The 27,466-nt window shown below is 36.7% G+C and overlaps 1 protein-coding gene across 8 annotated transcripts in view; it reads left to right on the top strand.

The window, feature by feature from the left end:
- The window catches only part of GSTCD (glutathione S-transferase C-terminal domain containing), a 45,805-nt gene extending 18,750 nt beyond the window's left edge, over nucleotides 1-27,055 (top strand). For 4 of the 8 annotated variants that reach the window (XM_068187459.1, XM_068187460.1, XM_068187462.1 and 1 more), the window contains 7 exons: nucleotides 15,059-15,174; nucleotides 15,410-15,454; nucleotides 15,843-15,971; nucleotides 18,387-18,520; nucleotides 20,191-20,221; nucleotides 24,081-24,150; nucleotides 26,377-27,055. In XM_068187459.1, coding sequence (XP_068043560.1) covers nucleotides 15,059-15,174; nucleotides 15,410-15,454; nucleotides 15,843-15,971; nucleotides 18,387-18,520; nucleotides 20,191-20,221; nucleotides 24,081-24,150; nucleotides 26,377-26,513 — 662 coding nt within the window. In that variant the 3' untranslated portion in view covers nucleotides 26,514-27,055. Of the gene's footprint in view, nucleotides 1-15,058; nucleotides 15,175-15,409; nucleotides 15,455-15,842; nucleotides 15,972-18,386; nucleotides 18,521-19,630; nucleotides 20,017-20,190; nucleotides 20,222-21,869; nucleotides 22,094-23,605; nucleotides 24,151-26,376 lie in introns of those variants that run through there. The other 4 variants (XR_010998144.1, XR_010998145.1, XM_068187463.1 and 1 more) reach the window with 4 other exon arrangements.
- Nucleotides 27,056-27,466: the final 411 nt, after the last annotated feature.

The raw sequence follows: 27,466 nt of genomic DNA, 5'->3' as shown, positions 1-27,466 counted from the left end.
CAGGGAGAAATGTTGGTGCATGTCATGGACTGCCATGAGCTAGATTTCATGCTGCGTCCTAGATAGGGTCATGAGTTTTGGTACAAGTAAAGGGGACTTTAATTAACCAGTGTCTTTCGCGAACAACACAGTGATTTTACTTGCGCAATATTTGCTAGTTTTGTGCAAGAAATAAGTCAATTTCTAGATACAATATCTTGAATCATGCCCCATATTTCTATTACAAAACTGTAAGCAAATACTGTGAAAAGTCTTGTAACCAGGCGGTTTATTTTTTTTGTATGTAACTTTTAGAATCAAGGGTTAAGAAAAGGATGTTTACTCTTGAACAGCTTCTGAATTTATTCTTGCAGCTAATTTGGTTCTTTACCATAGTATAGCTTTTCTGTGTGTGCTAATGCTGAATATTGAGGAATATAATCATGAAAGCCAACATAAATTGATATATAGCTATATTTCAAAATTGTTAGTGTTCTATAATGCATTTTTTGAGCACAGTCTATTACTTGACAATTTTCGTGAAGCCATTATTTCTTCAGTATGCTCTCATCGTTTTTGAAAGCCTGAAAACAATTTCTTCATTAAAATAATCTGCTTCTCTAAAACAAACCTCCAAAAACCCCAGCCTGAACTGAGACAAAACACTTCTTAATCCTCTATTTTATGCTACTCAAAAACATGTGCCAAATGGATTGCTTTCCATCTTATCTACAGCACGTATTTGACATTCCTCTGCTTGTGCTTGTTACCGGATGCTTTGGCCCAATTGTGATCTCACTTGATGTATATTGGCATTATGAGCTCTCTGTAACTTAGTTGGATGATGTTAGGTAAGGCATAATGCAGAAAATAAATCATGCCTTCAGTCAAGTTTTCTTGACAATTTGGATCTTAATTGTTTTGTAAACAAAGGTTAGTTTGTTCTTGTTTGTGTTGCCCACTTCTTTTTTTTTTTTTTTTTTTGTGGTTAATGCATGCATTTTGCACCTCTGTATGCTTTTAGCTGTACCATGAAGATCATGATCACAGCTGATTCCCACTCATAGGGAGCAAGTAGAACATATGGCAGAGATTATCAATGTTGAACTCCTATTTGAGCCTCAAGGTCAGAAATTTCAGGTAAAGATCAGGTTGGTAGGATGTTACAATGACAAAGAGTGGGGCTGAAAATCACAGGAGTAACTTTCTGCAGAACATTGGAGTTGCTTGTAGATTACACTTTGCCTGGGTTTGTGTCACATTCAAAACATGCAGGTTTAGGTGGACACATTTGTTCATGATTGTGCTGTTGGAAAGATGAGCAGATATTGTGGTATATTTTTTCCTGAAAGTCCTGCAAGGATAAATTAATCTTGAATATTTAGGTAGTATCTCATATCTAGTTTATGACTCTTTATGAATGTAGAGGGTTTTTTTTTTAATAAGTTGTTGATAATTTTAATAAATATGGAAATAGTTGTTTAAAAACTGTCTGTTTCTTAAGCTAGCTAAACAGATACAAGGAAACATCCTTTTGACTTTGTTTTTATTTAGTAAATTTAATTTTTGCAGTGGCATGTGGAGCTTACTCTTCCTCACTGCAGCCATACGTGTACTTTGTTTCAGAGTAGAAATAGTCCTGCTGAGGTCATGTAAAAACTGAGCGACAAGAGCTTCAGTAGAATCATAACTTTTTAATTTTATGTTCTTCATTAAGATGACTCAGATTTGCTACTGTGCAGTATACACAATGCTGAAGAAATAAGCATTGACTACTTATTTCTTTCCATTTGTATCAGAAATATGATACATAGGTGAGTGCTCCCTACTGCAGGAATTTTATATTTCATTTAATTTTGTTGTGTGTTGGAGAGGGACAGAGCACAGTGCTCAACAAATTTTTCTGAAGTATTTTCACTACTAATTAATTACTTAAAAGAAAAACCCTTGCACTGTAATATTTTAGTTATTAACTCAATACAGCTTTATGGAGAATTCAAATCTTATAGAATATGGTCTGTTGTCCATTTGTAAGACATCCAGTGGCTGCTGCATGAGTAAAATTAGAAGCATACTTTGTTATTATATTTTTGTATAAAGCTGCATTACAAGAGAAGAAATAGGCTTTACAGACTTTGATTTATCAAAGGATCTTGAATTCCTTTGTACTTAAGGGGGGAATTGAATGGGAAACCATTGATTCTCTTCCATGCTCAAATTTCAGTGCCTGTAGACTATCTTGCATTTTTCTGCCAATTTTATTTGCCATTATGCAGGTACACAGTGGAGGTTGTGATTTCTATTTTGCAGCTCAGGTTTCCATGGCTTATTGAATTAAAAATACCTCTTAAAATTACTGAATACTCAGTTAAGGATACTTCTGTAGTCCCATACAGCCTTTTTTCTTCCAATAAACACTTTTCCATGTAATTGCAGTATTATTTTTATTATAGATATGCTTGTTCTGACTTTGGGTCTTCTCAGCTTGGTTTACTCCAGAAGTGGTTTAATCTCAGTAAAATAATCCCATCAAATTGCCTCAAAATAATCCCACTCTTAAAGCAGAAACACTCATTTTAAAGATTTTATTTATATAACACTATTGGCTTGACTGATGAACCTACTCACTGCGGGTTAGGCTTTGTGCTGTGCTGCATTAGTTACTGTCAGAACAGTTTTGTGCCTTTGGCTTGAGGAGAATTTGCACACAACATCCATACCCTATTAGCTTACTGTTCTCCAAATGCTTCCTTTGCTCTCTGGGTAAATAAGGGCTCGAGCATCTGCAGAACATCTGTCTCAGAGCTCCCAGCAGGAGTGTGGATGTGTCCTGCTCTCAAAGGTGGGGTCCATGCAAAGGTGAAGGATCCCTGTGTTTCTCAGTTCCTTTCACGTAGTTAGGGGAGCTTTTATTTCCTTGAGACCAGTATTACTGGGATCTTTCCTTCTCAATTCCCTGCACAGTTAAAAGTCCAGAGAAAGAATGCTGGCTGTCAGTGTGTACACTGTATGTAGAATGGGATGAAGTAGGAATCTTGCAGATTCTTCTGTGTGGAGTTTGTGAATAGGAAGACCGAGGACAGTGGACATGACATAACAGAACATGCAAACTATTAACTATTCTGAAGAAGGTTACTGTTGCTGTCTGAGCTTGATATGCATTTGCTTAAGCCCAGTTTGTGTGTGTTCATATCACAGGCCAAATTTGTTCAAATAGACCAAATAGAGGTTTTCTTTTCCTCTTTATGTAGTGATTTTAGAATGTCCTCATTTTTAAATGATGTGAAGCATTCCTGTAGCCATTTATCAGAAACTTGTGCTTTTACATATTAGAACACATTTTATGTTTAAGAGCTGCTAGCTGAGACACTGCCTAGCAGATGCACTATTGAGGCATTTCTTCAACAGGTACTTCTGTAAAGTCTACAAACTATTCATTTGTTTCAATGCTAGACATGCCTTCTTGCAGTTTATTAAGTGATTATGGGGTCTATAGCCACTGATACTTGGTGACCTATTAGATCAATTTCTGCATCAGCATTAAAAGATGACGACAGAGTAAATGTGTCTGTATGACCTGCAGTACCACAACTCTATCCACATTTGGTGATGGTGAAGGAAAAGGAGTTCTGAGATGGGTTTTGCACTAGAAGGGCAGTAGGGCCTCCAGAGCTCTTACCCAAAAAACCATTGCTGTGATGACTTTTTGTACTGGGCTTTTTTGTTTAGTTTCCAGCTCTTGGCTCCTTTGACGTTATACTGTCACATAAAGTTTGTGTCAAAGCCCATTTGCTACACAACACACTAGAAATAATTTTTTGTTGTTTGAATATCTTAGGCTTATAAGTTTATGTTTAGTTGTGTATTTTTTCATTATAGCAGATGTTTCATGAACATGCCTTCTGGCAGTTAGTGGGAGATATATTTTCTTTTAAAATTTCTGATGGCAGATATTTCTTTAGTCTGAGTCTTTGTTTAGTTGAGGGAGCTGATTAATTTCTGTTGGAAAAGAGTTCATAATTTTTCATTTCTGTTGGCTTCAATTTACAGAAATTCAGCAAGCTGTTTGAATTGACTTTGGTTCATGCTGCACAGTTTTTATCTCCATCCCCTCAAAACTCTTTGTCTAATTTTGTTCACATATTATAAAGTAACAATATGAGGACATGAAGGGGATACTGTTGTACATTTTCTCCTTTAAACTAATTAGTACAAAGTTTTTGTGTGGGAGATAAATTTATGGATGACCTTTCTGTTTAGTTAGGTGGCCTTAAGTATGCTGGTAGTTTGCAGAGTAAACAGAAGTGATGTGTAAAGCAGAAAGTGCTGCTCTTTGTCTGCAGCCAGCTGCTCCAAGTCGCTTGCTGTGGAAGGGCCAAATGAAGTCATGACTTTGTTTCCTAATGCTCCTACTTGAAAAGCCTGGGGAGCTGGAGTGCAGTACTGGGCTGGTGCCCACAGTTTCATTAACTTTTTTTCCCCCCTGTTTAAATCCAGGTCTCTGTTTCAAAGATGGTTGAAGGGATTTATGGATTTTCTTGATTATTTGCTTTCATAAACTATGTAAGAATAATACAAAAGGCCACCTGGCACAAAGCTGCTTACGACACAAGAAAAAGGAACCTTTTATTATTAGAACCATTGATTGAGCAACAAGTGCCAATTTAATGTATTTGTTGTCTTGGAAACTCACTTTTGCCTCTGCTTTGGATTTCAGGAAAATGAATTAACCTGTGACAGTATATTCAAGCTTGGATACTTTTACTCCTTATAATAAAAGAACACCTTCTTCTGCTCTTTTGTCAAGCATGTATGTAGGTAGTGGAGAACTGTGTGCAGAACTAAATTTTCATCGGTGTTTCTGAGGTTATCTTTCATTGGATTAGCCAGAATTAAAAAAAAAAAAAATCCACCATTAGGTAGCTTTCGAATTGATATAATCAACTTGTCTCTTAACTGATATTTTATACATGCTCTGAAAACCTTCTAGGAATGTATTTGTGATGTGCTGTGTAGCATAAGCTGACCAGTTCTGTGTTACTTGAGAGGCATTTCCCCCGTTTTTTAGTGTGTAGTCCTTCAGAAATGCATTAAAACACATTGAAATTTTATTTAATTTTCATCTTCTAAGCTTGATGTAAAATGTTACTGTCTTCATGTTGCATGTTTTTGACTCGTCCTGAAGAATTTCAATTGATGGCAGGATTGTTTAACTTCACAATCTTTCTGACATAAAGGGTGCAATAAAGTAGCATTACTTGGTAATGGGTGATTATTGCTATGTAATATGATCCAGATGACTACACTATCGTTTATATATATTGAAAGGAGAGGAGTAAGTATTTATTTTGTTTGTTTCTTTGGTTTGTCTTCCACTGTGTCATAATTTGTTTGTGCTGATTATAGTCAATTTGTGCTTTACCTAACTTGGCAGGATTTGAATGGGTCATTTGGATTACTGACAACAATGAAAAGGAACACTTTGAACAGAAGCATTCTGCAAAATGCCCTGATTCTGTTAGTGTGGATAAATATCTGTTATAACTTTAAAGGTGGTGGTGGTACCAATGGAGTGGCTGTCTTTAGGAATGTGTTTGTTACAAAGCCTGGGTTATTTTCTCTAATAGTAAATGCCAGTCTTGATTAGCCAGTGGTCTGGTTCTTTCTACTTAGTTACAGCACTTTTCCCAGCTGAGAATGCTGGTTTCAACCCAAACTGGTTACTAAGAGCACCATAGACATTGTAAAGGGCAATTTAGGAACTGTACTTGGCTGTGGCATGCTACCTGCAAAGCTGCACAGCAGGCATTCTGTAACAGGCGTTTAACTGTGGCTGAGGGACTGCAATCTCAGCAACTTGGGGCTTACTCATTGTGCCTGAGTCTGAGAAAACACTGGAGGGAAAAGAGTGTGGAAAGAGAAATGCTGATTGAAATTTTTTGTTAGTGGTGGTATTGTTTGTTTGCTTTTCTAAAATCTGTCATATGAACTACTAATGGCAAAAGTTTGTTTATTCCAGAGTGCAGCTCTGGAGGTTAAATAAACTTTAATGTTGATCATCAGCATTTACAGTGGTAAACTGGTAACCTGGCACAAGCAGATACTGATATTCAATATCAGAGATGAAAAGAACACTTAGCCAAAGCTGGTGAGTCACTTAAATTATATGGAAAATATCCTACTTAGCTATATATTCAAAGGAAATAATTGTGTTTACTATCTAAACTGCAGTTCATTTTGATTCCCCTCTGCCCCAACTTTGCTTCAAAAATTAATTAAAAAAAAGAAAAAGAAATGAAAGGAAAAAAAGTTGAGTGGTCAAGCAGTTACTGTTACTGAATTAAAACCTTATGATGGAGCTCGGTAATTCCTGTATTTCCTCTGAACTCTTGAATGTTTTTTCAGCCCTTTTAGCTAACATAAAGCACATGAATATCAAAGACACTCATTTCATACAGAAAATTTGATTGAATTTCCTAAAATTTTCATAAACTCCAGATTTATGCAGGATCAAGGTATAACTGCTGTGATAATTGCAGTGTGTAGATCAGACAGAATTCAGAGAATGGAGAAATGTGTAACCTTGGCCTTTCCACGTGCAACTCGGATGGGATGTCTTTGTTTGGAAGTTGTATACAGCCATTGTGAAATTATGTTTTTTGCATGTTGAAATGTCAGTCATCAAACCTTTGCAGTGTGGGATTTAATTTTTGTAATGACTGAAATTCAGGATGAAATTTCAAGGATGGAATTCCTTTTCATCAGGATGTTCTGTAGGAATTCCTTCAGCCATTCATCTTTGTAAAGTAAACTGGCTTAATGTGTGAAGTTAAGCTGAAAGTCCTGCTATTTGTCCTGCAGCCAGTTGTCCAATTGTTTGACACATAAGGGCTAAATGAAGCATGTCTGTCTTTCAAGCAGCTTTTTTTTTTGTTTCTGGTTTATTATTTCAGGTTCTCTCACTCTTAGTGATAAGCAAATCAAAGAGAAAGGTGGTGATGGGAATTCATGAGTTGGTGTATATACAGTGTATTGGATTGGTTCTTTTGGGCTTTCCTTTAATTCTTTGCAATTCACGACTTCCAGTACAGAGGCAATTCAGTCCTTATTTTTACCTTAACAATCAGTTATAAACAATTCAGCATAAAGAGCTCCGAAAGGGAAGTCTCTGTTCTGCTGCCTCTTAACTGCTGAGAGCTGGTCCCCTGCAGGCAAGCTGCTGCTGGCCAGCTGTGAGTGTGAATGGCAGGGGCTTCTGGCCCCTGCTCTGCCCTGGCAGCAGCTGCCTCTGGTGCCTGCTGGGGAAGGAGCTCTCCTGTTGTCACAAGGACAAGCACTCTTAGTCCCCGGTGAGAACTGACTTCAATTCCCCTTTCTCAGCCAGACAGTAGCTGTTAAATCAGTATATTAGGCTTGTGAGAGGTAAACAAAACATTTGATTCTGGTTTCCTTGTCAGGCAGTGACATCTTCATTTGACGATACTTTGCAGAAAGCGAGCAACCCCTGCCTCCCAAGCCTGGATGTTGCTGACATTTGGTATAAGACTGTGCATAGGTAGAACAGCAGTCCTTTTGGAGTTAGAGACCTTTTCCCACATTTAGTACAGCAGAGGCTGCTTTTCCCTTTCCTTTATTCTTCACCAAATGTTTTATCATCTTTCACTTTTTAAGTTTTGTATTGCTGTGCTTTCTCCCTCACATCTTAAACACTTGGCCATAAGTGCTAGGTGTGTTTGGACACATAAGGAGCATAAGATACAGGCAAAATAGCTGGCTTGATGGAATCTTGACCCTAAAGGAGTGAAGGTAAGGCAGAAAGGTGAAGAAAGAAGAGTGGGAAAGAGGGAGTGTATGAATACATGTGCAAAGAAGTGAAAGAAGGGTGACTGCAGAGTCTTTTGTTTTTGCCCATAATTCTGTCATGACATTTTAAAACAAAATAATTCCCTAATCTTTGGGATTCTAGAAAAATAGCTTGAAAGTATGAATCTCAAAGGCTTCAGAATGAGAAGAAGGGTGAACCAACATTGTCAGCTTAAATGTGTAGGAGCTGAGAATTTTGGAACTAATCTAATGTTTTGGGAAAGGTGCTGACACGTGATTTTTGTGAAGATTGCTGTTGGCAATATTATAATGTGAAAAACTTGGAAGAACATGGCTAGCAAATACATACTAGTGAGGATAGCACTCATTAAGTACATATAGAGGCTTCATAATCTAGTACAAAATGGTTTAAAAATGGTGTAAACAGTAGATGAATGTGTTAACATTCTGTTAGGTCTTTGTTTTCTAGTTTGCTTTGCTGAATATTTCGAAGAAAAGTTTTGAAGACAATTGGGAAAAAACCAAACAAATCTTTTTAAAGTAGAACATAGTTACATTCAGGGGGACCTCAACATTAATTTTCATTTTTTACTAATGTTTGTATGTCTTTATGGTTTTTAAAGATACCTTACTCTTTTGTTGCTTAAAATACTTTAATGCAATAAAAAAAAAAAAAAAAGAAAACAGGCCAAGTTCGTGCTTAGGTTGTCAAGGGTCAGTTTTCATAGCTGTTTGACCTTTTTAGACTACACCAAGATAGTGTATGTGAGATGTAGGGGGTTTTTGTGCCTGAATGATAAAACTATTTTGCACAGCTTGCCTTAATAAAGAGCAGATTGGTTAGTAACATCAGGAGGGACTCCTATCTAAAAAAAACCCAATAAAATGCACTCATAGAGTGCAGTTGTCTTTCCTGTCCTTTTGATTATTGCCCAATATATTTTAAATCATGTATTGTAGCATTCTCTTCTCCTGCTCCTTTGACTGTAGCTAAAACATCATCACATTTCATCTTAACCTATGTAATAAAAAGTCATTTGGCCTCTGGGATTTTCTTTTCTGGCCTTACCTGTTGACTCAAAGTGAATGCTGCACATTCTCCAGAGGGGTAGTTTATAGGCTTCATTTGTAATGTTTAGGAGGTTTGGTTTGTTTGTTTTCTCCCAGCCCAGTGAATGCTAAGGCCATTTTTACAATATGTGCACATGAGTGACTTTAGGAATGCTGCTCATTCTCTGAGGCTTCTCAGGAACATTCAAGTGTTCCAAGTCTGGTCTTTGCAGAATGGAGACTGATGCCTTCTGAGCTGCCAAGTGCAGAGTAGCCATGTGTTCTCAGCTGTAAGGAGGCTCCAGGCAAAAAATGTTGGCCTTTATCAAGCCATTTGTTAGTCCCAAGCTTCTCAGAGGTTATTTAAAAAGGAAAACACAACTTTCCCGAAAACCTAATAATTGTTGGGATGAACTAAAATAATACAGTGCTCTGATAGGAAATAGTGAATAGACATTCCAACTATGCCAAGACAACTGAATAGCAATTTTCTTCATTTGATAGAGATTGCTGCTTTTAGAAATACGTGAAGCTGCAGAGTTGGCATATGTGCCTGTTACCTCTTAAAAAAGTAAGCATTTACAGGCCCTTTAACCAACTAGTAATGGCATGTGGGATGTTTCCAAACCTCATAGTTCTAAAGTATGTTTTGATAAACATCCAGTAGGGTGGAAAAAAGCTTACAAAAACAACAACAACAACAACAAAAAGAAGCCCAACCACCTGCATCTGAACTGTGTGGATAAATGTGACTGCTGATTGCTTTTATTCATAAAAATACACTCTGGCCTTCAGGATATGTTTGCTTCTGCTTCATATAGGCCTATTATAAAACAAGCTATTCCATAAAAAGTTAGTTAGTATTAAAAAGGAAGGAAAATTAGGTTTTCTGCATTGCAACCTCATCTATAAAACAGTGTTTTCACTGAATCTCTAGCTCATATTTTAATTCTCCAAGAGTGAATGGAGAGAGAAATTAAAAATGGGAGGAGGTGAGCTCTGGTGGTCAGTAATAAAAGCACAGCCCTTTGGTTAGTGTTGCTGGTTGGTTTTTTTTCAATGTCTGGGAGAAAGTGGTATATTTCGTGATGGGACTAATGTGTTAAAACTCTGATGCAAAAGTAAGGAAATACTTATACAATCAGAACTAGATGGTTTTTTTTGATTTGTCCCAACTCCATTACTTTTGAACTTAAATCAGTAAAGTGTTTTAAGAGGAAATCGATATTTTCATATCACTTGTGTTAAAAGAGAGATCAGAATAGCAATTTTCAAATGTAAAGAAAGAGCAAATGAATCAATAATAACCCTAAGCTATCTGATCTTGTATCTGATTGCACAAATGTTTTAGCCTTTGTAAACAAACACATCAATTTAGTTATAATATAATAGACTTCTATTTCACTGAGAACTAAAATGTAATAATAGATTGTTGTGAGTCATCTCTGTTAGCAGAGTTAGGAAACAGGCAATTATCATAGATGCTATTCTGTTTTACACTGTTTTCTCTTGAGAATTGTTCAATGAGCAAGCTTCCTTCCTTGCATTTCTTTCAATATAATATCCAAATTTAGGGAAAAAGAAAAGGTTGGTAAATGTTGTCTCTTGGTCACACAAATAATAAAGTATATCCTTTAGTCCTTGCATAGGAGTTTATACCTGGTTAAAGAGAAGAAGTGAGTTACACTCTGAGGGCTTCACTTATGACTGTGTGCATTGAAAAACCTACAAGAATTATTACAATCTCCCTTTGTAAGTACAAAACAATTCTGTTTGGTGCTAAAAGCTGTTTGGCTTTCTGCACCAGTGTCACAGTGCCTGGAGAAGGCCAGTGAGGAAGCTGAAGTGTACATATGCTGTTTACATATGGAGTGCAGCACTGGGATGTAGCTCAACACGCAGTTGAGAGAGACCCACGCCATATGGAGTGGTGTAGCACCCCACTCCTAGAAGTAGTAGTACAGACAAGGGAATGGTAGAGAAAGGAATTGTTTACCTCTGCAGTAACAGGGCTCAAACTGCTCAGAAAGCCAGCAGAGTTGCCACATCATCTTGTGTTAACTGCATCTTTTGCTGCAGCTTGTAGATGTGCCCTTTGGAAAGGCGTGAGCATTTAGTTCTCCTGGTGGTATTCAGAGGTCTCTGGCCCCTCTGTCTTCATAGCACATTGTAACTCTGTGAGATTCTCTGCAGAGCCAGAAAGCACAATACTTTCCCACCTACAGGTTTCTTTTGGGTATACCTTGGGAATAAAGTCTTGGTAAAGCAACAAGATCAAGGGAATGAAAAAAAAAATTAAGGTTTGCTGTAGTTTTCTCTAAATAAAAAAAAAAGTCCAGCATAGAGCTTTGGCTGCTAGGATATTTGATACTTCATGATGCTTCAAAGTGGTTTTTTTTTTTCTTTCTGATGATTTTTTTTCCCTGGCCTTCCAAAATGTGAATTACACTTCTACATTGCTGAAGGTAGAATAACAGAAATATTATCTCAACATAATGTAAGTGCTGATTAAAAGCTTATTTTAAAATTTCATGCTGTTCAGAGTTAAATGTTTCCATTTATTTTCCAATGAGAGTGATTTTTGAAATTTCACCTATTGTGTAAGTTAGTTGCATTAGATTTTGCGGGCTCTGATAGAATGGAAAATGTAAAAGCTGTGAAACTTTTGATAATTTGATGATGTTTTCTTTGTGAATTTCAGCAGATTAGGTATCCCACATTATAAGAAAGACTTCAATGATCAAATGATATGATCATTTTTTTTAATGATTTTTTTAATCTTTGATGTTCAACAGGTTTTTTAAAACTACTCTTTTAGAGGCCAGCCTTTGAATTCTGCATTCAGGTCAGAGCTCAAAGTCTGACCCTTAGGCTTAACACACATAGTAAAGAAGTCTATTCTTTGTAACTAAGAGGCAGGCTTCCAGTGTCAGATACTGTTTAGTCCAGTATCACTTAAACAGCCAGACTGAATTATTTGACAACTGTAAGGGAGTTGAATGTAAGGAAAACAATTTCTACTGAGCCTGACAAGTGCAGAGCCAAGGTCAGTGTCATTCTACAATCTAGATTGCATTGAGGAGTTGGTTAGAGACATTTTGTGCTGTTGTTTTATAGCTACTCTGGAGTGAAAGTCTGCTTTATTGCCAAAGCTGAAACCATAAGAATGTAACTTTTTGCTTTTAAATTGACAGATTTATATTAGTGAGGAGGTATTTAAGTCCCGGTGCAGGATGAGGTCTGACTTCTCTCTCAACAGCCATGCTTGCTGGGTCCCCTACTTTGAGTTACACCCAAGTGAACAAGCCACAGGCCCACTATTTGCTGTATTGAATTCAAGTAGTGCTCAAAAAATGTAATCATCCTTTTTGCCCAATCAAAGTTGTCTCCCTCCACTATTATAAAAGATAGAAGAGAATTGAGACACATTTGCCTCCTGCATGCCTCTTTGCCTTTTGATGTAGTGTGTATTTCAGACTGTGATTCCAATGGGTCTTTGCCAGGGCATCCTTGGAGATGATGCTGAAACTGACTGGCCCATCTCCTGATGCTTCTTTCCCTCTCTCCTCTGGTGTGGTCATGCAGCAAGTAGGGAACAGATTCTGCTGAAAGCTAACAGGTTGCTGCTTGGGAGAAAGGGAAGGGAACTGCTGGGAGGCGGTCCCAGGCTGGAGAAGGGAAGGGCAGATTTGAGCTTTCAACACCAGCCCACACAGACTTTAATAAAAGCAGCTGAAGTTGAAGAAGAACATTGTTCAAGTAACCAAGGTGACCAATGGACCTCAGCAAAGTTATTTGCCTTGCTAATTGTATTTATTGCAAGATTTGGCAGAGTTCATTGGAAGAAGGTTTGTCGGTATTATTTTTGACTGTTGAAAGTATTTCTTTGTAAATAAATGTCAGCTGAGCTGGATTCCTTACATCTCACAGCACTCGTTCAGAGAAAGTGTATTTTCATGGGCGCACTGGCATTGTGCCAGTGTCAAACCATGACAGGAAACAATTAGAATATCCTGAATTATCTAAGGAACTACCATTAAAAAAAGCAGGGGTTTCAGAAAAACTTGTTCAGTTTAGTATAAAACAGTAAAACGTTATCTGTTGTTTTCTAGTTACTGAGCCTTTTTGCTGTACTTAAACAGTATAGCAATGAATACACTTCCCCTGAATTTCCATGAAAAGTAGAATCATGTTATCATTTGAATTAGTTAACCAAGGCTTATGCAAAATGAAAAAGATACTTCTGCTGAAACAATAGAAGTATGCAACCCTACTGTATGTAATAGGAGAATGCACATACTGTGTTACATGTCTGTGTTGTTAGCTGTGTGTGCAGATGTACTGTGGTAGGATTTGGAAGTTGAATAGGGTTAAATTCTTAGAGGTGATGTATGGGTTGTGGGTTTTTTTTAGGGTACTTTAGTGACTTTTCAAGTTTAACTTGAGAAATATGGAAGAATTATTTGAGGACTAAAGGATTACAAGAACTTGAATGCTGACCAAGATAATACAAAAATAAAGGGGGCTTTGCCTTCTGAAAAGGTAATATTTATTTGTGCCAAAGTGCAAGACCTCTGAATGCACAGAAACTTTAACGTTCTGCTTGACATGGGCTGAATTAACAGTAATGTTGGATTTGTGAAACCAAATAAAACATTTTTGTTGTGACCATTTATTGAAAACTAATTTTTCTGGGACTGTATGGCAATCTATTGGTTGGGTTCTCAATGAAGGAAGGAAATCATTTTACGGGGACCTTTCAGTGTATTGTATAAAAATGTCAAGTTTTTCAAGGTTTTGTCTTATAGGACTAAATTTCAAACTACTTTTTTTCTTACTGTTCTTGAAGACAGCAATTAACATTGCTTACTATCACAGCTTGTGAAATGCAACGTGAACTGTAGTATTTTTAGATGCAGAAGTTTTTGTTGAATTTATTTCCTGTTTGCTGTAATGAAGGAGTAGTTAGCCATGCTAACTAACATTCTCTGCAGGCCACATCACAGCTTGCTGTGTTTCTGTAATTCTGGCTACCAAGCTCAAAATACAGAGGTGGAGCAGGCAAAAGTCCTATTGATTCAAGCTTGATTTTATCTATCTTTCAAGGGGGTATTTACTACTTATTGCCTGCACAGTAAAGGAGGATGAACCTTGTTAGTTGGTGACCATGAAGAGTTAATTGCCAGAGTTTTTGAAGACTATTGGCTAATTCTTAAAAAATTCTTTTTCTTAATAATTGAATACTCATTAAGTCGACTAACTGAGTACTAAGTAGTGGATCTGGTTTTGCTGATGAAACCTGTGACTATTTTACTTTTTAATTTTTAGGAATCCTAAAATCTATTTGCTGATTTTGCACAGTATGAAAATTTGATGGTGTTTTTAGGAGTTGTACTTAATACTAAAGAGTCATTGCAGTACTTTTTTCTTATTGTGAAGATGAGCTGTCAATATCTGTGTCAAACTCTGCTTTCTGAACAAGCAAAAGGAGTCTTCAATAGGTCTGTCAGCACTCAGCCCCACTGACACAAAACACAGCCTTACAAATACATAAGTGCTGACTCAACAATTTTGTTATATCTGAAGTAACTCCAAGTTGGACTTTTCCAAACACATTTGAAAGAAATTAATAGGTTTTCCAGTTCTGGTTGTTATAGATGTGATGGAAAGCCAGTCTTTGCTATGTAGAAATAGTCACTTTGAGAAGTATCTTCTTGCACATGCAGTAATTTAAATAAATAGGGCGGGTTAGTATGAAAAGTAAAAATTGACAGTAGAAAGAGTACAAGTTTTAAAACCAAAATGCTAAAGGATTGTGTATATAGATACAGTAAATGAGGATTTATTTTGATAAATATGCTGTGAATGTGTTTGAACTCTGTCTCTGGGCATGAATCACAGGATTGGAGGAGAATTAGGCCAGAGCTTACAGGAGTTTGATTGCTTTACATTAAGTTTATATGAGTTTGTTCCTAAGGATACATTACCCGCAACAACTAGAAAGTTAATTTTGGAGAAGGTTCTACCAAATATTTAATATGTTAAATATGAATTTAGCTTGAAGTGGATTAAGACGTGCAAGTGTTCCAGTCATTTTTAATCTCAGCTATAAATGGCATTTGCAGTGCTTTGCAGTTACCCATATAAAAGTGTCACTTTTGAGAACTGCTGATCACTACTTAGGCATTTTCTCTGTCATCCCCAGGAAAGATGTCTAGAGACCGGGCTCTCAGGAAGCAGCAGCAGCTGAATAATTTGGTAGCAGCAGTGACAAAGCTCGCGAAACCTGGAGATTTGATTGTGGATTTTTGCAGTGGAGGGGTAATGTATATTTTTGTTTATGTGGTGCATTTTCTTTCAGCTTTCATCTTTGCAGTGCTGGGTGGTTGCTGCCACAAAGCAAAGCAGAAGTGCAAATGCTGAAATTTTAGCTGCTTTCAAAGGTTCTCTCATTGGTATGGGAATGCTCATCACATAATGAGTGAACAACAGGGAGTGTTCCCTTTTCAGTGTTGAAAAGTGACTCAGATTTTGTTGTTTGTTTCTGTTTTCACAGGGCCATGTTGGAATTGTTCTTGCTTATATGATGCCATCATGTCAGGTAAATCCTCAATAAAAAGATTTCTGGTAATAATCTTAAAAAGATGTGTATGTAGAGAGGACACATAGAAGTCACAGTTGTCTCAGCAGAGGACTTAGGTTTGAAACATGCAAATTTTTTAGCATAGTCCCCAAATGTGTGTGGTGCTTTCCACAGAAGACAATAGTTATAGGAAAATATAAAATATTTTCAAGCTGATTAATATTGGCAAGTATTAAATGCCTTTGTTCGTTCCTGGGTTTCCAGCTAATCATTTTGTAGATCTCAGACTCTGCCACGAGTGATTCAGAGGTTTTCTCCACAAACTACAAAGTTTTTTGCTTGGTAATATTGTACTTCGATTTCTCAGTATTATTTTGCCTTACTTTCTCCTGTGTGTGGAATCTAGGTGATACTCATAGAAAATAAGGAGCTGTCTCTGATACGTGCTAAAGACAGAAGTGATGAACTAGGTTTAAACAACATTTGGTTTATTCAAGCAAATTTGGACTATTTTAATGGGACTTTTAACATTGGGGTAAGTGATTATAACTTTTCCACTCAAAACTTTAGTGTCTGATTAATTCTTAAAACAGCCGATATACATGAGAGAATAAAATTCTGTCTTTACAGACTGTGAAAGTAAATGAGATTAATGTCCTGTCTAGAATTTTGCAGCTCTAGTAAAGAATAAAGGCATAAATAGTATTTTGTAGCTCTGTAAATATTCTTGTCATCTATTTTTTCATGCAGTTAATAGAATATGAACCTCTGTGGCAAGGTGCAAGCTTTCCATGCAAGACTGACTGTTCTTTAAATCATCCATCTAAAATCCTGTTTTGACTGTAGCTGGGGATAGGTAATGCTGGAGGTTTATGGTACGTGAACAGTGCTATTTAAGTGTTTGGTTGGTTTATTTAAGAAAGGACAAGAAATTAAGTGCAGGAGGAAGAGGAGAGAATAAATGGTTTTAGCCCAGTCCTTCCAAGTGTCAATTTCCAATTCTCTAGTTTTATTTTCTGTGCTACATTGTCAATAAATCTCAGTGGGTTGAACTAGAGAGCTGTTTCAAAATACCAGGATATCATGAATAATACACTGAATTGTGTGTGTGAAATGCTTAATAGTTGTTTTATGAAGTGAGTCTCCAATTTTGTGGTCATTGAAATTCCTGTCTTGATTTCCGGGGGCCCATTTTAAAGGTTAATACAGTGTTAACCCTGTGGAGTTTTTATTTAATAAAAAAGTATTATATTCTCTCTTTCAAGTTTTGTGACAAGGGAGATATCAAAGTATATGTCAGAAGAGTCCACTTGGAAATTCTTCTTTTCCAGCCCTTCATTTCCAAATATCTGCATTAGTCTTCATATTTTATTTTGTTTCAGATAGTGAGTTCAATATATAGGGTACACTGAAAAAGCTTTGTCTATAATTTTATTTGGGATTTTTTCTTAACTAAATGGGTTTTCAGAAAGCCAAAGAAGAAATCATTTGGTGTAACAGGTCATAGAGGCTCAGTAAAGCTACTGGTTTATCTGCTGCTGTTTTAAGGTCTCTTTTTCTGCAAGCAAAGCAGAGAGCTGTTTTCCACTTGGATAGATGAGGAAGTAACTATAATTGCATTCCATGATAATCTGATAGCTGTGATACTAAGAATCTATTTCTGATGTTAACCTAGTTTAATTTTGTTGTTAAATTCATATGAGCAGAAAATTTCATTGTGCAATTATTTTCTTGTTAATTTTTTAGTGTTCTGCCTGAGACAAAAATATTTGTTTCCATCTGTGTGCAATTACAGTTCAGTTGATGATTAATGGTCTCCTCAGCTGAGCTTACAGCAAGCAGACTGGAAACAAAAACGACTTTGTTTTAATGTATATCTGAGAGCAAAGTTTTTACCTTCCCAGTTGCTCTACCTTGAAAAACAGCTTTGAACCCTGAAATCTGAGCTCTGCAGTCTTAAACCTCTTCTCTAAATGTACAGTGAACAAAAAGCAAAGCAAACTATGTAGTTTTATAAATCCACACTGCTGCGTAAAAGCAGAAATGTGCCTCAAAAATGTCCTTAGTTTAAGCATGCACCAGGCCTACTCCTGGGGAGGAGGCAGAGAAGGTAGTGCCCCATTTCAGTGGTGCCTTTGGCATCCCAGGTATAGATAGGAGAGAGCTGCCTGCCTTCCCTTGCAGTATATTGAGTACTGCAGTCATTTGCTTTTCTATAGGAGAGAGAGCAAAAAGAATTTGGGTGGAGTCTGTCTCTTGCCCAAACATGTCAGTGCTCGCAGGTAGATGTGATCAAATGTTATTTTAGTTTTAGCTGAAGAGCCCCTCACTAAGAAAAAGAAATAAAAGATTAAGGAGAGGGAAAAATATTAAAGGAGGGCAAATTGTATTTGATGCCTCCCCCAGCTCCAGTGTATGTTTCCTATAGGTTTTTCTCAGCACTTGAAAATCAAATTATCGAAATTTATGCTTTTTTTTTTTCTTTAGATGTGACCTTCAGGTATATCTGTTTCTTCTGTTACTGTTTAGTTGAAATACAGTTTTGACACAGTTCTTTGTATTTCTAAGTTCCTTTTGCTTGACAAAAACTTCTGACAAATCACCACATTGTTTTTCTGTTATTATGTATTCCGCAACTACTATTTTTCTGGAGATTTGTTTTGAGTTTTTTTGATAGCACCATGAAGTGCACCTGCCTTCTGAGTGCTTTTGGTGAGTGACCCTTCTTCAGTGTTGATTCTTTGTTAATGAAATAAATTTCCTCAACATAGATATGAAGGAGAGGAATGAAAAACTGGGGAATTGAGGATCAGACCTTTGGTGTATCAGCTTTAGCTGCAAAAACGTCCTCGTGCATTTAATTAACTAAGTCAACCAAAAAGTGCTGGATTGTATTTAGAATGTTCCAGTGATGAGTTTTCTTGTTTCCTTGGTTGTTTTCCTGCTGTAGGTGGCCCTGCACGCCTGCGGGGTGGCCACAGACATGGTGATTGAGCACTGCCTTAGGGCACGGGCAGCCTTTGTCATCTCCCCCTGCTGCTACGGCTTCATTCAAAATACAGTCAAGTTCAAATATCCACGCAGGTAAGCTAAAGCTTGCAAGATAAGCCCTAAAATATCAATTTAAGTGAGGGAATAAAATCCTGGAAGAGTACAGAATTAATCATTTGAGGGTCATTGAGAGTGACTAGGCTAAGCTGATTCACATTTACAAGGAAACTGTTTCCTCCTGTTTGTCAGCCCATCCTCACAGGCAGATTGGTAATTCCTGGATTATTTTTTTCTGGATTTATCTATTCATGGTTTAGAAGGCTTTATACAATCAACATATTAGATACAGTATCTTATATGCAGACCTTCTACCTTAAATCACAAAGTTCATAGAAAACTCATGAAAATTACTCTAAGAAGGGGAATTGACATTTTAATATTGGAGGAAGATGTAAGCAGTCAGTTTAAAGAAATGGGTCTGCTTTTTACCACATTTTACTGCTTGTAGAACTCCTTTGATTTATTCACAAGTAGATAAGCTCTCCTGTGTTTCAGTTCATATTTTTAATACTTCTTCAATGAATTGTGTACATATTTTGTCTTCAAATCTGCCTTGTGGGAGATACTAATATATCTCATGCTTAAGAATTTTAATGCCTTTGGTATAAATAAAATGTAAAATATAAGCATAAAGTGGCAGAAGATAAGAGGTTAAACAACCTTCCGAGTCAGAACTAGGTGGAGGAAAAGGGTTGTGTTTTGGTTGGCTTTTTTTTTTGTTCATAAAACTGAGCTTTGCATTTTGGATGTCCAAGATGAATTAGATTCAATTCTAGCAGGAATTACATCAATGACTTAAGTATATATGCTAAAATAAGAAACCGAAACACGCAGTCTTAAAAGGTATCAACAAATCTAAAGAGATATTATGCATTCATGTGAAATATTTTTCACACTTTTCTATAATATCAAAGTGTTCTAGCATGGAAGTGCATAGAAAGCAATTCTTGTTATAACTTTATAACGGCTCTTTCTTAGTCAGTTTGATACTTCCATCTATTTTGTTTTCTCTTGTGACACAATAAAACAAATCTTCTAATGAAGAGGCAATAAAATTCCAAACCTTCTAAAATTAACAGGCATATGATTTTTCTCAGTAGATTTGTTTTAAAATTGGCTGGTTTGTGTTTACCTTTTCACCAGCTGCATTTTTAGACCACAAAGACTGGAAATGATCACTTAGAAAACTTTTGTTGCTGTGGGTGCTGCAAGAATGTTTGTGTTTGCTGAAATTTTCAATCTAACCTCGTAAGTCTATGAAAAACTATCAACATGGTCTTGAGCTACATTTTAGGGTTTGCTTTTTCTTTCTTTCCTTATGTTATATGATCATAAAACATGATAGCCTGGCTGTATCCCCAAAATGGCTATGTTCTGTACTCAATTCCATTGTTAAGACCCTTTAGCTTTATGATTCAAACAAAATATATGTGTGTATTATTAAATATATGTAAAGTATTTGTGTGACAGTGAGAAAACCACAGTAAGTATGTGTTAGCATTTTTAATGATTTAAAGTGAGAATTTTTATTAATACTAGGAAAACTGGAACTGTAATTGGTTTTGGCATTTTTAAAGCCTTTCTGTATGATACATATAATGCTGGTTTTATTAAAATGTGTTCAAGTATATAATGATTGCTTCTATTTTCCACCTTTGCTGTTTTCACATGTGAATTGAATTGATCTATTTATTTTTTTTCAGTCGTCAGTTCAAAGAAATTTTGTCCTACAAGGTATGTAATAGGACAAAGGGAAGATGTTTATGTGCAGTCTCCTGCATTTCAATGGGTCTTCTTATCAAATGAAATATAGGTGGTTATCTTCTAATTGTGAGGAGGGGCATGTGTTAGTGAAATGTTCATTATCTGTGCAGGTGCCATTGTGTTTTCTCTCCACCATCCATTTTTAAAGGCTTTTTTCTTCAATAAAATTAAATAGTTTCTCCACCAAAAAAACCCTTTTTTTGTCATAATGTATAAGTGAGCCATTCCTAAGGTACTTCAATGTGTATCAGTTAAAACTTACAGGATACCAATTTGTTTAGGTGTTAAATACAGCTGTTGTAATAAACATTAGATTCCTCCCTCTAATTTATGTCTAAAACATTGGACATAGTAAATGGGAAGAGCTTAAACAGATCAGCAAGAATTTAATACAGTATTTATATTTTATACGGTTTTTAAAATGTTGTTCAAAATTACTTTTAAAATAGTGAAGTCTGTTTTGACCCTGCGCAGCTGAGGTCTGTGAAGATAATCTGAGAGGAACACAGGAGAAATTGTCAGTGAGGCATACAGATCTGACTGAGTGAAGGGTAACAGGAGAGTGGAAAAGGACTAGAGCAGAGAGGTGGGCAGCAGAAAACTGGTACTGGTCTGTTTTGTCTTGTGAGTTTAAACTAGTTAGTCATGAGCAACCCAAAATTTGAAGGTTAGAGGCACTTAATGGAGCACGGAAAGAACATGTTTAATTTTGAGAGAAACAACGTTATGTAAATTTACAGCTCAAATCCTAGACAGGACTCTTGGCTTTTACAATATACAAGTGATTTTTGGAAGTACAGAATAATTCTTTGTAACAGAAATATGGAAATGAAGGAGGCTATTTCTAATATCCAAATGCTTTTGGAAACAGTGGGAAGTGCAAAGATAAAGTATGTGGCAGGAAAGTAGAGATTATCCTTTTTTAATCCCTAAATTAGAGGGAGTTTTAAAAATTCAGAAAATCTCCAGCCATCTTTCATGGGAAGTTCAGTTATGAGGTAATAAATGTCCAAAGACTGAGATGCCAAAAGCCAGATGATGGATTTGGAGCTGCCATTATTTTTTCCCATGATTAATGTTCCTTTCAGCATCTCTGTGACATAATCTCAAAGAACTCGGGTTTAGTTCAGAAAAAAAAATATTTACTAGTATTATTAAACCTGCTGACAGTACAGAGAGAGATGGTGTCAATTATGAAGTCAAGGATGCCTAGATTAGGATAGTGTGTATAATCTCATTGCAATTCAGTGAATTTCTTCTTAATCTGTTAAACCATGGAGATTTAAATCACGGGATTTGTCAATATTGCAGAAGCTCCAGAATTTTATTATTTGTGTTGTAGAAGGGCACAGGAGTCAAAGATAAGGCTGAAAGATATTGCTGCTCTTAGTAACATGAGAGTCTATACAATTGGTCTAGGCTGGTTGGTGCCTCAAATAATCCTAGTTATAAATAACTTCTGTTATGCAGCTAGCTATATGTGTTTTTACAGTTCATATTAATAAATTCTTACAGGTTACTGGCTAGCAGCCAAAGTTGCCATGTGTTAGCCAGACATTGTCTGTGTCACCCACTCCAGTTCCCATTTTAAATTAATTTCTCTTATCTTTCATTTTAGTGAGATCTAAAAAGACATCCAGAAGTCTGGCATTTCCAAAACTTTTTTGATGAGAACATTATGCTGTAATTCATTTGTTTATAGTTGCAAGGAATAAGGTTATGCTAGCTGTAGATTTTTACTATGATACATTTTGAGACTCTGTCAAGACACAAGGAGAATTGGAAAGTAGAACTGTATAAATTTGCAAATACATCTTTGGAAATTTAATAGGAATTGAACAGGTGGGTGTTCTAGTAAACAAGTTAACTCTGTATGCACACTTTGGGAAGTTTCTAATCATTACTTTAGAAATGCTTTTTATTTCAGCCAACAGGGAATATGACAATGTAATCATTGTGTCAGGGAGAAACAATGTAGTCATAACAGATTCTGGTTTATCTTTTTGGATCACACTGTAAGAAGCCAAGGATTGGAGTCAGTCCAGATTTTCAGGTTAAGTGACAGGACTTACCTTGGCTCTGGTCTGGTCCAAAGAGCTGGGTACTTGCTGTTGCAGAGAGCCAAGTTCTGTCAGGTGCGTGAAGACTGGTGAGGAGTTGTGTGCTAACATGGGTCTTCTCCCTCTCCTATAAATCCATCTTTTTCTCCCCAAGCTGCCTGTCACTGCTGCTTCTCTGCTAACAGTGGCCACATAGTCCATGGGACTATGGACTTCTTCTCTGTTCTTCATTGGTCACATCTGGGTTTAACATTTTCACCTCTTCTGTACTACAGGAGTAGTCACATTTGACCTGAATCGACTGGGTGTAACATGTTTAAAGCCCTAAATGTGTTATGACATGTTCTTATTTTGCTTCCATATTTTTTATGAAGCTGTGAGCTGGAAACCTTCATGTCAATGCACTGTACTAGGGAACAAATATCCTTGCATCAAGATATTATAAATATATTTCAATGAGTGATATTTCTGTATTAAGCAATTATAATATTTCATTTTATAATATACAGGAATTTTTATTGCGGTCAGGTGTCTATTTATGAATTGGGTGGAGTGTACTGGGGGAATTGCCATCTTGATTTAATATGAAGGCTTTTTTTTGTGGAGTGAAGGTTTGGATGTTCATGGCCCTCTAAAACAAGCTGGAGTAAGTATCCTTACTTCAGAATACTGGAAGAGCCTGAAGTATCCTTAGGTGAAGTTACTCTCTCCACCTGTTACAAGAACCAAATTTTTAAAATCATAATTTTATGTCAGGCAAGAATAAAAAAAAATCTTTTTGATGCAAGACACATGTCCTTGTTTCAGAACTATAGCTCTGGAAGCTTTGCTTGGGAGAGTACTTTGTGTTGTGGCCCATTTCTGTTTCCTCCCCATAACATTACAGGAGACTTGGGAACGTTGTGTGATTCTAAGATGGTTCTGATTTACTCTGCTCTGCTCTGTACTGAGTATTGCAGCTGTCCCACAAAGCACAGCTGTCATCAGAGCAGTAATTCCTCTGCCACACCTGCAAGGCTCTTGCTCTCACCACCTGGCTAACCTGCCTTCCTTGGCTTGGCTGGTCTTTGAGGAGCCATTGTGCTGGCACGAGTGGTGGGCATTGAAGGCAAGTGAGGATGGGGCTCTGCTGCTGCACCCTCCCCTACACTATCCCCCTGGCTGAGTGGGCAGGGAGAAATTCTTCTACAGAAGTGTCTGCAAGACAGGGGAACAGGGGTAGTTTGAAAGTAAGTTGTGCTCCTTTTGTTGGAGGAAACTTTCCTATTCACAGCCAGGTATTTTTTGCCTTCAGGATCTGATTGGATTTAGCAGGGCAGAGGAAGTTTGACCCACCAGCCTGTCCTGGGATTCAAAAATCACTGCTCGGGAGAAATGTTCAAATCAGCTGTTAAAGAATTTTGTCTCTGTTGCTTATTGATGCAGGGAGGCTGCCCTATTATAACTCTGCTAAAAGATGGCTGTGTTGCTCATCAGTTATTGAAGGCAAAATTAGTCTGCAGGATGTCTTTGAAGAATGCTGTCTTGTATACATTGCATCCCATTCAACTACTGCAAAGAATTAGGAACTTTAGCAAGAAACAAATACTTATGAGGAGAAATGAGGCAGTGATTACAAACTCTTGACTTAAACACGTGTTTGCAGTATAAAAATTGGGATTTCTGCACAATTTTTTCAGAAATACTGGCTTCAACGTGGTAGCATTTCTGATACACTTAAGCATTTAATCTGATTGTTCTTGATGAATCTTTTTTTATCTTTTTTATAGGAGCACATGATCCTTTGCAGATTTGCAGATCAGACAGCTGTTCAGCTTCCACCTGAACGCAGGCTAATTGGTATGAATTTCTGCAGGTGTTGTATAAACCATGCCAGTAATGGTTTTACCTTGATACATAAAGGAAGAAGTAGGACATTTATGAGTGGGGAATTAAGTAGATGTCTTCAGATGACAGTTGAAAAATTTAAGTTCCATCACATTTCACATCTTGCTGTTCCCTTCTTGCTATAGAAATGTTTTTCTTCTTCCAAAATCATCAGTATTAAAGTGACAGTTTGCATTTTACTGTCTGGCATTATTGTTTTGATGGAAGCTGTAAACTAGCTTCCAGGTCAGAAAAGACAGAAGGGGCTAGGAACTCAAAGTCTGCTTAGAGATAAGTCTGCTTTTTTGGCTTAGAAGAAACATATACAAAGTATATTACAGCAGTACTAGCTAATAAGCATAAAATTTTTAAGAAGCTTAATTTGAACAATTGAAAGTATTTCTTATACTCGCTGCAAAAAAGGAAATGATAGAGATCCTGTATAAAAGCTGACAGTAAATTTGTCAGTTTCTTTTGTCATCATCACAATATTTGAAAAACAAATTTTAAAAAGGTCAGTATTCACTTACTAGTCTTGGACTCCATGCTGTGAACTGAAAATTGAAATAGGACCCAAAATTTTTTTTGAGAGATTGTAACTTTTATCTGTTCTTAGTGTCTGAAACTGCAGGATTTTTTTCCACAAATGCAACTTCTAAGTGTTTTGCCCCAACAGTGTGGACACTTGTAATAATAATATTAGAGACTGTGGCCATTTTGTTCAACCAACCACAGAAGGTGGTTTTCTATGAACCCACAAATGTGGAAGGATAGGGCCACAAAATGTAATTTGCAGAGTTCTGTCTGGTTGGTTTCTAGTGATTTCTCCCTGCAACATACAAATCCATACAGGACTGAATTGGAAAGATCTTTTTCAGGCCCTCCCTTATAATTCTATCTTTAAAGTGTCTCCAACCCAATTACTACCCCTCTCAAATCTCAAGCTACCAACAGAACTGAGTCCAAATGTCATAATAGTGAATTCAAAGTAGTGAAATTCTTTTGTAACTAAGGAATCCAGCTGAGAAGGAGAAGATTGTTCTGGCCATGGGCTCACTGTTGGTTGGACTGAGCCCTGCATTCAGTTGTGGTGTGCACCAACTGCTCTGAAATACAAGGATACTGCAGGGTGTGTTAGTGCCACCTGCCCAAAACTTCTGGAGGCACCTGACCAGGGTGCATAACAGGTCTGGTAATGATACAGGCACAAAAGCTCTTTATATATTCAGGGAAGAGAGGTAAGCTGTTCCAGAGGGTAGTTTGGCATGCCAGACTCCTATTCCAAAGGCAAACAGGATGTGCTCCTGTCTCTTCATCTCAGACCCCAAATACATTTAACTATAGAATTCTTTCAGGAACAAGGGAAGATGCAGGATCATTATGTTTGAGACTGAAGCAGGATTGTGCCCTGTTGACTTGAAACTGTAACTACCAGTGATAAAACATTTCCAAGTAGCATTAAATTTTCCTTTCAGTAGAGTTTCAAGCTGCTGAAAATACAATCTGACAAGTCAATTCTGTTTTTTAGAACATAATAATCAATTATGAGTAAATAAGTAAAGACAAATGGTCCCATCATCTTGTCATGGCTGTATCATAATAAAAAACTTTTAAACAGAAAAAACCCTCTATCCTTCCTGGTTTTTTTCTGCAGGTAAATCTAAAATAAGCTTATTTTGTGTTACCAATTTAGTAGGTTTGTTTATAAGTAGTTACAGTAATATGTCTCATATCAATTACACTGGATCACTTTTTGGTATTTTAGTCTATTGTTTATGTTCAATAAACAGAGATTTTCAGATTTTAGGTGAAAGTACAGGAGGGAAACAGCTATGATTATAAAGGGAGTAGAAGTCTGGCAGTTGAGAGGGCTAAGGGGTAAACTAGGCATTTTTCTTCTTCCCATTTACAATAAAGCATGTTTTTTTCTGTAAGTTTGAGAATACTTTTAAATAGTTTTGCCTTTCTTCATATATAAAAAGTTAATAATCTCTTCAAGGTCTTTGCTAAATGAGGGTTAGTAGTCACAGATGTGATTTGGAACATAAACCAGATTAAGATGTTTTTTTAAAGTAGATTTGGAACTTATTTTTTAGATGGCTAACTGATGTGTTTTCCTGACATTGAATATTTACGTGCACGTTTCTGATAATGTTTCTACATTTTGAGTTTCTGTGCTCTTCCTTGCTCTCATTTTAGGAAAGCAGTGTATGGGACTTGTGGATCTGGATCGGGCATGGGCTGCAGAAGAGCATAACTACTCTGTCCAAGTTATATCTATGGAGCCAGAGAGTTGCTCTCCAAAGAACAATATGTTTGTGGGCATCCCTACTTAGAGTGTGAAACTTGCATTCGATTTGAAGCTGAACATAAATCTTCAGTGCATAATGGCATCCAGCAGATAGAGGCAGCGCTGGGAAGCAGACATCCCGCATCTTGAACGCATTGCCTTCGGAAAGGGAAGCAGCCCCAAAGTCCTAAAAAGCAAACTGCATGCAGAGCATCACAAATCAACTTGTAATGTGTCATTAAGCAACTTTTGGTTCTCATACTGAGAAGTTTCTGGATCTAATGACTGTGCATGGAATTATATCCATCTGTAAAAGTTTAGAAAAAACTGGCTTTGTTGAAGGAAAGGTGATTTCCTTTTCAGTAAAGCTGTGTCTTGGCTGCTTGGAAATTGCATTCGTGGTCAAAACAGAATTTGTGTTCATAAGCAGAGCACTTATCAGCCAGCAGTGCTGATCACCAGAGGAACAGAGAAGATCAAATTTACTGTGTTACTGAAGATGGCTGTGCAACAGGTGGTGGCCTGTCTTTGCTAAAGAATTCCATACTACTGTAGGAAGATTATTTTTAATAAAAGTTCATCAGAATACCTTGGGCCTCAGTCTGCTTATTAAAAATGTATTATACCTTGCTAATAATTTTTTAAAGAGTTCAGAATTACCTTTAAATATTATGCAAAGATTCTGTAACCAGGCATTTGACGTTTGGTTTAAAGAAACCAAACTCTTCATTATCCATTGACCAAAAAATGGGAGCTAGACATGATGTTAGTGAATGGATCCTTCACTGTTGCATTGGCAATAGGAGTGTGTTGATTCCTATTCATAAGAAACTTGCTGTCCAGAAGAAATATTTAAAAACAGTTCATGTGTCTACATGCATCATCTTCATTGATTTGATACTCAGTTTAAAATTTGACGAAAGTTGCAGTGTGGAACCATTTGAAAAGATAATCGTGGTTACGCTGCTATAAAATGAAAATAAGCATTTGCCTGTGCTC

This window comes from Anomalospiza imberbis, chromosome 4 (genome assembly GCF_031753505.1).
Source record: "Anomalospiza imberbis isolate Cuckoo-Finch-1a 21T00152 chromosome 4, ASM3175350v1, whole genome shotgun sequence".
NCBI lineage: Eukaryota > Metazoa > Chordata > Aves > Passeriformes > Viduidae > Anomalospiza > Anomalospiza imberbis.
This window is presented reverse-complemented; position numbering and strand designations above follow the sequence as displayed.